Genomic DNA, 13,129 nt, shown 5'->3' with positions numbered 1-13,129 from the left:
TAGTTGGACTGTATTTAGTTACGAGAATTCCCCTCAGATATCCAAAACAGATTTAGAAACGTAGATGGAATAAAAAGATCCTAGAGGGAAACCCATCAAAAGTCAAAGACAAAAAAAAAAAAAAAAAAAGAGGCAGGGGGAACCCTTCTGAGGGACACAGTTAATGTAGGACAGCTAGAAGACTGACATCAGAATCAGGTGTCACACTGCAATCCAGTCAGCCCTGACACATTTCCACATAAAGTGGGCCATCGAGTCTGGAGAAGAGCCAGTACAGCAGAAAACCTTCAAGGTTATTTTGCATAAGACTATGCAAATTCTTCACAAAGTTATTTGCTTATCAACTTTCACCAGCACTAAAACTCACCTAGCTAACCTTAGAAGACAGCATGTTATTCTGAATCATACTGCTGAACAAGCAGGTGAATAAAATCAATTACTTGCTCAAGGGATTTTTAAGACATACATTTCCTTAATTATTGTCAGAAATGCAGGTCAACAAAAAGGAAGATTGATTTCTAGATAAATGGTATAACTGCATGTTAAAATGTTGTATGAAAAGACAAATTGTTAAATTGTGAATTAAAGCGTTTTAACGCTCATTTTAGTGAAATGATGGGAATATTCAGGAAGCACTTGCAGTCAAGAAACTGTACACATCCCCATCTGCCCATCAATGGCACAACAACCCAGTCTTCATCTTCTTACCACTAACACCTTGCTGATCAGGAGGCACTCCTTCTTGCCTAGCCATATATTTGTACTGATTAATGTAATACTAATATAATGACTATGCTGTTTGCATCAACATTGTTAGAACAAATCGACATTAGCTGGAAAATTCAAGTCAGTCTTATTTGTTGCGACCCAGTGCCGTCATCTCATCTGTTCACTGGTACATGCTGTGCCCCAAACTGGCCCTCAGCACCCAAAAAGCAAAGTAGCTCCAGATCTGTCCCTGTAGAGAATCAGGGAGGTGAAATAACATGTTTTAGTTTGTTAATGGGCTCATTTCTGTAGTATCTAAAAACTTCCCAGCAGTGCCTAAAGCAACACAACCAATAATCATCATTCATTGTTTCCTCCGGGAGAAAAATTTGTGCAATTCAGTGCCTTGCTTTGCTAGGGAGTTTTGGTCTGGTTCCTGGTAGATTTTTGTTCGGGCTTTTGTGCGGAGGAGGGAAATAGGTTATGCTTTAGGATTTTGGGTTTCTTAGTGCTTCATCAGAGGAAGTGTAACAAACAAGAAAATGTCACCTTGCCCATTAAAGGAGTGGTTGAGATCTGCAGTGGTGCTCAGTTCTTGAGGAAAAAATGAAAACGCAAGTTCCTTTCCCTCCAAGTTCTCTCCCACAAATCACTGGCTAGGAAGTCTGCATTTCCAGCATCAGTCTGTCTATATCAGTACGTAAAATATAGCCCAGCACCTATTCCCCACCTGGACTAGAAGCACCCTAAGGCAGCAGAGCAAAGAACCAGTAAGTTGCACCCAACAAGCCTCTCACGATATACGTGCTCAAAGCCATTCCTTGTGCTTCATCCCTCCCTTCCTCAGTCCCTCCCGTAGCAGACATCAATCAAAAGGTGGCAGCTGCAGCATGATTTCTTCTATGCCTTCCCATTGCTCCTTTCCAAATGCACACTGCCCCATGGATAGGGGAGCTGTTATACAGGCTAGGGGGGCGGCGTGAGAAAGGGGAGGTATGGGGGTGGTGTGGGGCTGTGTGTGTGTGTAGGCCTTCCACTCTAAGGAGAGGAGGGGAAGCCTCATATGAAAGGATCATAACCCATCCACACTTTGTGAAAGCATGATAAACACAAAGTCCTTGTATCCACACTATGGCTATGCAGGGCTTTGCACTGCAAAAGTTAAATATTCCTTCCAAAACAATACAGACAGGGCTAAAGACCACCTCACCCTAAAGACACCAGCATGCAGGATAAATTAAAAGCAATTCCTGTGAAAGGAAAGCTGCTGAAAGGAGAGCAGACATTATAGGAAGTATGCATGTGTATATATCGTACGTATTCATAGTACATATACCACCTGCAAGCATGCAGACGGTATACACATCTACATTCTAGTTTAAATTTCTAGTAGCAAATTCTAGGAAAAAAATAAATGCAGAACACCAAAGCAGCTACAGAGAGGAGCAAACAATGAATTAAATTCAATTCCTCACAGAATAGCTTATTCAGTAAAATATAATACCACCATGTCTATTGGCTTCTAATTAAATATTAAATACCGATTCCTCACTAGGAACTAACAAAATTTTAGTGTTGCTTTTTAAAAGTTGTTCAAGATTTTCTGCCAGGATGGCAAAGAGTTACCAAAATGTTTACCAGTTAAGTTTTTCCCATTGTGTTTCTCTTGTCATTTAGAGATTGTTTAACATCAGAAATAACATCTTAAGCACTTCCTCACTTGCATTATCAGAGATTATCATAGATAATGCAAGACAAGTTCCAAGGACAGTCTTAAGTGTCTGAAACAGGTAATGAATATTCTGTCTAGACAAGAGATGCAGACAACACTGTTCCTCTTCTCAGTCTGCCCGTTGCTAACAGCTTTGACAGTAAGCTGAGTACCTGTATATGCCTGCATCTCTTAAATTAAGAAAAAAAAAATAATTAGCCTTGTCTGAACAGAGAACAAACTTAAATCCTACCAACATCTATTTAAGGATTAAACCCCCACTCTACTGAAAGCCAAGGACTATTTCACATTCCTATCTGACACAGATAAATCAGCGAGCTACAGATAACACTGCTCATGTGACACTCACCTGGTGCAGCTTCTGCCAAAATTCCGGTCCATCTTCCATTTTTCTTAAGCTTGGTGGAATGTACCAAAAGCAAACATTTGCATACTCCGGCTAAACAAGAGAACAAGTGATTGCTTATGAGATGTAATATACGGGACAGGAATACATAGCATAGCTTGTCGGAGCACTCTGCTTTATTTTTTTGGGGTGAGGTGGTGGCGAAGCCATTGAGTTTATATCCTTTTCATTAAAACTTCCTTCTCCAACTCACTTTTTATTTCCCTTTTTTGAAACTAGAAATAGTTTTTGTGTCATTGATTTCTCTTCCTGCTGCCATAAAAAGGAAACCTGTTGGGGTTCCTTTTTCATTCCTTCTTCCTATATACGTATTTGACTCTGCTTTGCTCACTGAAAACTTTGGTTAGGAAAAACATGTAAAAGAGGCATAGAGAGGTAACGTATAGATTTCAAAATTAAAGCAACTTGAAAGAGAAAAACACATTTTCTTTTTAGTGTTTTTTTAAATGGAAATTTCCCATAATGCATTTTACACAAAATAAACTCAATTTTTGTTACCATTTTACACTTGCACACCCAGGCATTTTTTTACTGAACAATGCCAATCTCATTTTATATCATGTATCATACGGCACATTGCACAGTGCTGGAGTTAATGCTGGCTTTCTCAATTTCCACATTCTATAAGAATCTCAGGACCTCTTGCAGGGTATGTGGCATATCCTGGATATACCTTGTACAATATCTAAGCAGGTCTTCTGAGCAAACATAGAGATTCCACATCTCTGCCTCCCTCCAGAGAAATTTTGCCTTTAATCTTATCAGAGAGTTAGCTGCAAGACTCCCATACAAGAATGGCTGTTCACCATGCATTATAAAATAAGGCATTTTGTGCTTATGAGGTTTCTGTTTCACATATGATGTTCCCAGTACAGGATGTCTCTACATTTCCTGCTAATTTGGAATAATTTTTTCTTTTTTCACCTGAACAGATAGCAATAGCATGGGGAATAGATGTGCCATCTAATCCCATCCTACCCATAAACCCACTCAGTCAATCTTGACCTACGTAATTTGCAACACAGTATTTAACTGGGGTCTAGATTATAACATGGATTATAAACTCACACACCTCTCTCCTCTCCCACACGCCATCCTCATTAGTACTGATTGAAAGAAAAAAAAAAAAAATTAAAAGGGAGCTTGGTAGCTGGGTCACACCATCTCTTTGCCCCACTGTGAAAGTGGCTGCTATTACAATCCCAGGCAGTCTCCTGAATGAGGAGAGCCCACCAGCTGAGACACGTTCTTTCATGAAAGGGCACTGAGAACTGCTCATATCATTTTCCGCCTCACTTCAAAGAATGCATTAAATACAATTTAATCATCAAGAAGAATATCGTTGTCAGCAGGAACAGAGCTGCAAACCTGCCACCTGCTGCCACTGAATGAAATAAAGCTCAGCTCTTAAGGTCCCGTTTCTTTCCCCAAAGAGCAGGCATTGAGTACACACATAAACACAGACCCTGAAAAGGCAGTTTCCTCATGAGCACAAGCACTAGCTTGCTGCTACAGGGTTTATTTTAAAACTGTTTAAAATCAGATGGCAGGACTAGACAGATGGCATATATTACCATGTTGTCATTGCCTATATTGCCTTCTTGATTATCTCAGTTTCCTTTCACACATCAAATACACCATCCCCCTCTGAAAATACCATTCACCCTAGAAAAACTCAACTACCCCCAGCCATGCTTCACTCTATTTCTGGTTATCTTGTCACAGCTCTTATCCAAGCACGTAAGCAATTATACCACAGAAGAGTTCAAGATGACTCAAGCACGAGCAGCATTTCCAGGCCATAGAGCAGTTCTCATTACAGGACTCCCTGCATGTATCAGAAGATCATCTTCCTCAGCTTCTTGTCCAACTTCCTTTCTGAAAGAGCTCGCATAACTGGGCCAGGCTGCCTCCCAGCAGTCTTTGAATTCTCACTGCTTGTCCCCCTGCACTCCTGAAAACCTTTTCTTAACCCTTGCTCAACTTCCTTCTCATAGCCCACACTACAGCACTCCCTCCACTCCCACTTTTAACCCAGGTGTCCTGCTCCTGCAGTAACTAAACAGCAGCCTCTGCTCTCACCAACAGCTTTCACATCTATGGTAGATCTGGGCTCTCTGCTAAGCTCTACAATAACAAAAAATAGAGAGCTTCCAACAGACTTGCTACTTCAGTAACCCCATCACGTGCTGCTGGCCCAAAAATCTGCGCTCCAAGTTTCCCAGTATGCACTTTCAAATTAGCAGTTTTCAAAGTTGATGAAAAGTCCATTTTTAGGATCAAAATATTCTTCTACTCAGCACACAATCTTATCCATAAGTCTGGCAAGCACTGCTTTTTTGCAGCCAGAATCTTCACTTTCACAGAAAAGTACTCCATCTATTCCCCTGAAGCAATACAGGCCCAGATGCTAGGAATATAGGTAGACTGATGGTAGGGAATACAGAGCAGGATATGTGTGTTCTATCGTATCCGTGTATCTCTAATACACAAACTTATTAAATGACATACTTCAAATACAAATTGGCAATTGACTAAAAAGAACAAAATCAAACAATCAACACCCCCCCAATAACAATAACAATTCAATTCCATTTTCACTTACCTCCAAAAGAAGCTGAAACCCATCTCTTTTCTTGATTTCCTCCACTAAATATCTGTAATTAAAAATGCAGGGGTTTAAAGCACAGAACAAAACAATACATACAGAAAACAACAAAAACAAAGTTCTTGGACATGTACATGCCTTTTTTCCTTTTTTTTTTCTTTTTTTTTCTTTTTTTTTTTTTTTTTCCCTGGAGAAACCACAGAGTTAAACCTCATTTCTACCTGCTGTGAAAATGCAGTAGCTATCAGTTCGTGGAAACAAATGATGGCTACATCCAGCCAAGGAGCACTGAGGAGAGGCCAAATTCTGTCCTCAGGCACAGATTTCCAGTGGAGCCACATGGCACAAATTGATCCTATTTGCTGTGAACTTTCCCAATGCAAATTTCCAGTGATGTTGCTCTCTACAAATTAACGCCTCCATCTTTTTTTTCTCAAGTACTGATGCTGTGCTGCCATGTTATTTCACGGTCACACTGACATCTCTTGCACTACTATTGTCACAGGGACCTCTTAGTTTAGCCCAGAATTTAAAAGTTTTCCAGAATTTAAAAGAATTTAATTGCTTCAAGGCCAGCAATTTTCCCATTACTGTCCTTGTTCCACACTGTACACAACAGTGCACACTTCCATTCAGTGAGTCACTACTGATGCACAATAATCCTTGGGTATCCTATGACAACAATGCATTAAAATAAGTATTTCTTTTCTCTTTCACTGTCATTATGAAAAACACAGAAACCTTCAATGGGAAGATGGGTTTGAATCAAAACTTTGGATCCAAATAGCTTCCATTTATAAAATTTTTTAAAAACATGACCTCAACTTTGCCATGGCACACATCACACAGGAATTCTGAAGCAAAGAGGACACTTTGCCATAGCTGGGACTTCTATTTATTCCTCCCTCTCAAAGCCCCAAGGAAAACTCCAAAGAAATCCCCTCAAATACACACAGCTTTTATGTTTCAACAGAATTTTAGTCTTCTACACAAGGATTTTGCTGTCTAAAAGGAATAAAACTGAAACAGTTAAACTACTGATCGCGTACAAATCTGTTCTTTTGTTGCATTTATTCGGCATTTTCCTGCCTGCAGCTGCGTTACTGGTCATCACACAAATAATTCTTTTATCCACTACTTGAGGAAGAAAAATATTGTCAAAATAACCCCCCTTGGTCCTATCCACATGCCTGAAACCTGTCCCTGCAGGGACACCTCTAGCACAGCTGTATCTGCAACGCCTGCTATTCGGCAGATGTGCTTCAGAAGCAGGTTGGCTGGGGAGGCAGTAAACAATACCCTAGATGGCACGCATTTTTCAAAACAGAGCACGGGGAGTTGTCACGCTGTTTATCATTACCAAGTGCTGCGCGCGTGACTCATTACCTCTTAGCACACAGCCTTGCAAAATGGTTGCTGTGGTAGAGCCAGTTCCCACAACACTCTAGGAGTTGTTGCAGCTCTAGGAGTTGTGTCACACTGTGCACCGTTGAGATGTTCTCACGATAACATGTTGAGGTTCTGGGTCTTTTCTGCCATGAATATTTAGATCCTACTGCGTGCATTTTTTTGTCACCTGGCTGTTCGTGCCCACTCTACTGTTTAGGTTGAAAGAGAGGTATACTGAAAGGTTAAGGAGGAGGCTAGATAGCATGTGAGTGGGTTTGGGCACCTGTTTCTGTAGGGCAATTGTCTTAAGTAAAAGAAGCTCATTGCTTTTGTCCTTTTGATTAGAAGATACATGTCTGTGCCATAAAATTCAGCAAGAAATTCTGAATTTCTGAATTTTCTGAATAAAATTCAGCAAAAAATTCAAAATTCAGCATAAAATTCTGTGCCAAACTTCAGCAAAATCAACACACTATTCACAAGACAGTGGCCTTCAATTTATGTATTTTTTTAAATATCTATTTAAGATCTATGTATGATCACTTTTTTTTTTTTAAGGCTTAGACGTCTTAGAGCTATTTTACAACACTTAATACCCCTCCCTCTTACCACAAGTGCCTGGTTTTTATACCACCCATCTGACATAGGATATCTGATGTCGGTGAAGCTCACAACACTGTTAATCAAGTTCTTAACTACATTTCCAATTGTCTAAGGCGGCAGCCATTAGAAAATCCATCACCCATGATTTATCTTGCCAGCACCATTTGATGGCAGTGGAGCAATTTACTCTGCATCTTTCCACAGTTGACAGTGGAGTTTTATTATCATGTCATGGTTGTAGAACATTGGAAGGACTTGAGTCTCAGTGAGTATTGGAGTGCACAGAGAAGTGGTATTTGCTATGATTAAGCCTTGCAGAAAATGAGGGGTAGAGATCTGCAGTGAAAGTAGACATATGTCTGCTAAGAGTGGGTGTCAGAAGAGGAATCAGAAAAACTGCAAAGATGCTGAAGCTTAAAATGCAGAGGTGGTTATAGTTGTATTCTAAAAGCAGTTTACTTCTATCTTCTTTTAGTGTACTTCATAAAGCAACATCCCTGTATCAAAAATAATTTGGAAAAAAAAACAGCAAAAAATTTTCCAAAGTGATCAGCAGGATGCTCTTCTGTAGCATTTTAAAAATAAGTCTTTCCAAATGGGTATCGTCACAATGTTCCACAATGTTATTTTAAAAATAAGCCTTTCCAGATAGGTAGCGTCACAATGTTCCTGGGCTATCTAATACACTGAAAACATGATTCATCTCCAGAACAAGAAGAAATGAATGGAATAGCCAATAACCAAAGTTTGATGCAACAGAAATACATGCCTACAACCACCCTGAAACTTTAAATTCTATAGTCAGTGGACGAGTTTGAGAATTAATCCAGGTCTGTGTTTAGGAACGATGAAATACCACCTTTGCAACATCAAAGTAAAACCTACTGTAACAAATGAGGAGAAAGGCTGCACAGCTGTTGAGTGGCTGGGAAACCTGGCAGAGCGCCCAGCAAACCTGATGGCTCAGCTGCAGAGTGCCCATGTCCAGGCAGACTCAAGAGAGCAATGCAGCTACTGTAAAGAATATACTTCATCAGATAATGACTAAGAATTAAATTTCTTCTTAAAGGGGAAAAAAAAAAAAAAAAAAGTAAAAACCGACAACCCTCCTTAGAAGCGTTACCAGCTGAATCCTAACATTCAAAGGAAACATCGATCCCAGAAAGGTCATTAATCACTACACTCAGTCAAACGACCTTGGCCAGTGACCTTGATAAGGCTGAATTCTCCTACTGATAGTGGAATGAATTACTTACTCTGTACAGACACAGAACAGTATAATGCTTCAGAACAAAAACAAGGTGCAATTTAACCAGAAGTTATTAAGGAACACTTAACCAGCCAAACAATGAGTGGCTTTAAAGAATTGAAATAGAGAAAAAAGCCAAAGCTCATTTGAGCTCTTCTGGTTTTGCTTCTTTCTTTTTATTCCTTTCTAATCCATTCTGGGTTTAGTTAATGCACATTTTTAATGAAGTCACTTAAAGAAAAAGTAAAGCGAGACTATTCCTTTAATTTGCACTGGAGTAGACATTCAATTCTTTTCAACTTGATAGCTCATATCAAAAATGGCAATATGATACAGGTGGATGTTTTTAAATATTAATGATTTGACTTTTGGTAGTGTTTAGCTAGCCCAGGTGGTTTATCTTATATAAGTTCTGAATAAATATGATGCTTCAAGTGAATTGCTTTTAATGGGCCATTATTTCAATACTATTTCTTCTATCAGAAAACAAAACAACCTGTGAACGGAAGTTTCTTCCCAGAAACTGAGAGATTACCATCACTTTAGAAACACCTTCTAGCAAGAATTTTGCAGAATTCAGTTGTGAAATTCAGTGCTGCAAGACCAAAAACTACGTAAAATTGAACAGCACGGGTGACGGGAAGATTACAAGAAAAAGGTGCTTCAGTCCCTAACAGAACACACCATAAGCATTAAGATCTTCAGCAAAGTTGTGAAGACAAAGAAAAGCAGTATCTCAGAACAATATGCCTTTATATATCTCTACTACATCCTAACATTGATAGTGTCCTCACACAAATTTCCCCACATCATCGGGTTTCTGTGTTTCCTCAGTCATGAGGAATGAAGTGAACAGAAGAATGGCTAATTCGCTTCTTGCAGGACACAATGGTTATTGCTAAAAGTCATAATTACTATTAAATATTGTAGCAAATGTAATAAAACTAATTATATGCTGTTAGTTCCTCTTATTATACACAGACAAAAGGAGAGGGGGCAAAAGTAACAATGTGGTCTGTTTCAGAGATGGTGTATCAGCAGTGTCAACATTAATTAATTAAACAGACAAGGCATATTCAGGGTTGGGAGGCAGTACCTAGCCAAAGCCAGCGCCCTGTTCACTCTCTCCTCGAGGCCTGTGGTTCCCAGTGCTTTCCACATCAGCCAGAACTTGAAGGCATCCGGACGCCTGCTGCACTGAATGGACTTGTCACCGGTGTCATAGCTGACATCATAGAACTTGTCCTGCTGGAACAGGTAGGCAGCCTTGGCAGAGTAACAGTTCTTCAGGAGGCCCTATCAGAAACACAATAGAGACTTAGACTGCTGACAAGCATTTTGAAACCTCCTTATCTTCACAAACCAAAGCCTTTTGGTTTTTTTTTCCTGGCTGTACCAACTGCTTAGTGAAACAGAACTGGATACGCTGGAAACTATCCAAATCTTACAGTGTGGTTTAAGAACCCTGGGTGAACCTGAACCCAGTGAAGTCAGCACTGACAACATGGAAAGTTTTTTTATTATTTTCTTCATAATGTCCCTGAAGAGTTGCAGGCTGAAGAGGAATTCTCACTCTGATCTCAAGAAATCATGGGAGGGGGTACCACAGAAACAGTTGCCCAAAGACATACATGGGTGGAAAAGAGGGAGAAGAAGGATAAGCTTATGTCTGCTGCTCCAGTCTATAGATAGGAAGGACAGCCCCTGAGGAGCTGCCTACATGTTCGCAAATGGTTCAATCCATTCATTCTTTGTCAAGCAAAGAACTTCATATATTGCACAGTTAGTTGCGGGTAGGGAAGATTTTAGCCCCAAGAAATAGATGTATAGCCCTTACCAGAAAATAAAGTCACTGAGTATTTAGGATCTGACTGTTTGAATGAAAACACCATGAGAAGATTAATACAATCCCAATTTTTGTCTCTTTTCACAGTTCAGACAATTTTTACATTTGAAAATAAACCTCAAAAAAAGGTACTTTAGCATATCCCAATTATGGTTTGTTAATGAAATTATTTTTATTCAGCAGTCTCCAGCCTCCAACTTCTGAGAGACTGCCTGGGCAGAGATGAGCAGCAGAAAACAGACAAAGGTACACAAGTAATGTGGCAGGTTCCAGCAAAGAACAAAGCTGGGAAACAATGCACAGTGGCTGTTATAGATTTAAAGGTGCAGGGGAAGTGAAGAAGCATAGGACTGGCCATTGGCTGAAGAATGAAATATCAAAGTATGCTCTGTAATACTGTGAAGAAGAGAGAAGAGCTGACAGAGAGCAGGTTACAAGACCAGAGATGAGGGTGGCCCTACAAGGACCCCAGGAGATAGAAAAGGTTGTAGATTTGTCCATGATATTAAAAGTGGATAAAAAAAATAAACCACAATCTCCAAGACAATACTAGAGTATACATTCAGATGAGGTTAAAAACATGGCTACAGCATCCGATTCAGATCTGCAAACCTGTATTTCAGTGACAGTTGAATCAGAAGTCTTCCACATAGAACAGACCAAGGAACAGAAGTGGACAGTGTGACAGAAGTTGCTAAGCTGTAACTCAAAGAGCCCAATTTATTTTCCATGTCAACATCACTCTTCAATTTGAACCAACTGAAAAAGGATTTCACATTTCATCCTTTTCTCTGCGTCTGCTGCAAGTCTAAGTTTAAAATGGCAGACAGGATCTGACATCACTCCTAATCAAAGTGTCATATTCCCGTAGTAGAGGTACAACTCTTGATCTACATTAAAATACACTACTGATAACTTTGGAACTGCTAGTAAAATAGAGAAAAAAAGATCAAGGCCAAAAAGCCACTGGAGAAATAATCCACTGGCAGAATAAGTCTCCCTGTTTCCTAGCTTTTTCAATTACCTCCATCAATATGAACAACAAAATAAACAAAAAAAACAACCCATGCACCTATTCATTAAGCATAAAAGGAGAAGAATACCAAAGGTTCTTCCACTACTTCCATAGGGGTTTGACAATCCCATTGTAATATTCCTAGCTTGCAAAACAGACAGCAAATTCAATCTGAACTCTTTAGCCAAAGGACCAGCACATTCAGCCATGTGAAAATAGTTTATGTGACAGCTTGGGGAAAAAAGGGGCAGTGGCTCCTCTCCCTCTGCAGTCACCAGTGATAATGTGCTGCTGCAACACATGATAGCTGTAGCTGGAAAGCCAATGCTGGGCACAGATTTTTTGCGGTAGTTAAGACTCTCACACCTACTTTTCAACTTTCTCAGCAAAAGAAAGGTAAGATGATGACATTGGAAATCAAAGAAAAGTCAAGCATTGAAGCATCTATCCTTTACAGTTTTTGTACAGCTTTGTGCTCTCTGGTTAGCAGCTGCACAAGAGGAACAGGACTCTGTCGAGTCATTGTGCCCTATTAATTTAGATCTCTATACTTTGATTTTCAGGGGAAATGCAAGTTTACTAGTCATGGCTTTTTTAACAAAAAAGGCAGCAACATCCACAAATTTTTATTTATAGAAATAAATATATAAAGAATTGCTTTGTCTCTTACTGGCTTTAAAATTTTGCACAGTGTTTCTGCAGTGAGTGTACAGCAGGGTTGATCAACATGGGACTATCTTCTGCCTTATCAGAATGTAATACAGCCGCACAAGAGAGGATATCACAGGATATTAGTTACCCTCATGCCTGTTGCGTGAGAAATAATAACTTTTGTTTGTCACAAGAAACCTAAACTCAGTTGGTAATATTACAGAAAGATTGAGAAGTTCACTTAGGATCACAGTACACCTGCAGAGTTTTGTAGTTTAAAAACAAATGCTCCACACTGAAAATGCAACAAGGACAAATAGTTCAATATCTTTGAGTGAACTCAAATTCCTAGAAACATATTTCATTTAAAAAAAAAGAAAAACGTAGGTACTGTCCTACTCGCCTGCTGCATCCAAAGCTGACAAGACGTGCTGGCTTGATGATCCTTTTCCATCTGCTTATCTTACTAATAACACAACACGCTCAAGAAATCATGATGAAAATATTGCCTACTGTCAATCTCCAGAAGTGAGTACTGTGACACCTTCCAGCATGTCACCAGAACAGACAGGAGAAGAAACAAAAATCATGCTTTGTGAGAAAGAAAGAAATATGCCAGACCAATGCAAGAAGCAAGGTGGAGAGGGCAAGAAAAAGGGAACATTGCAGAACAGAATTTGGGCAGGGAGGGCAACAGAAGAGGAAAAAAAAAAAAATCCAAGATAAATTTTGTGCTCAAGAAAGCAGTCACTCCTTGATCACTGCTGTCTCAAAAGTAATAGACTCAAACAAGCTGAAGACACAAATAGTCAAATGATGGAAAAGTAGAAAGGGGAAAAAAAAAAAAAAAAAAATCTGCCAGATACTGAATTCACAAATTTTACCTTCAAAACCAAAACTGAGTTGTCACGGTATTACTGTT

At 39.5% G+C, this 13,129-nt stretch overlaps 1 protein-coding gene across 1 annotated transcript in view; it reads right to left on the bottom strand.

Annotated features, from left to right (window-relative positions):
* GADL1 (glutamate decarboxylase like 1) overlaps positions 1-13,129 on the bottom strand; it is a 103,352-nt gene that overhangs the window by 54,234 nt on the left and 35,989 nt on the right. The window contains exons 12-14 of the mRNA XM_014937660.1: positions 9,792-9,991; positions 5,452-5,503; positions 2,790-2,879 (exon numbers count right to left, since the gene is read on the bottom strand). Of these exons, the coding sequence (XP_014793146.1) occupies positions 2,790-2,879; positions 5,452-5,503; positions 9,792-9,991 (342 nt within the window). The remainder of the gene's footprint in view (positions 1-2,789; positions 2,880-5,451; positions 5,504-9,791; positions 9,992-13,129) is intronic.

The sequence above is a fragment of the Calidris pugnax genome, unplaced genomic scaffold, assembly GCF_001431845.1.
Source record: "Calidris pugnax isolate Ruff unplaced genomic scaffold, ASM143184v1 scaffold11, whole genome shotgun sequence".
NCBI lineage: Eukaryota > Metazoa > Chordata > Aves > Charadriiformes > Scolopacidae > Calidris > Calidris pugnax.
This window is presented reverse-complemented; position numbering and strand designations above follow the sequence as displayed.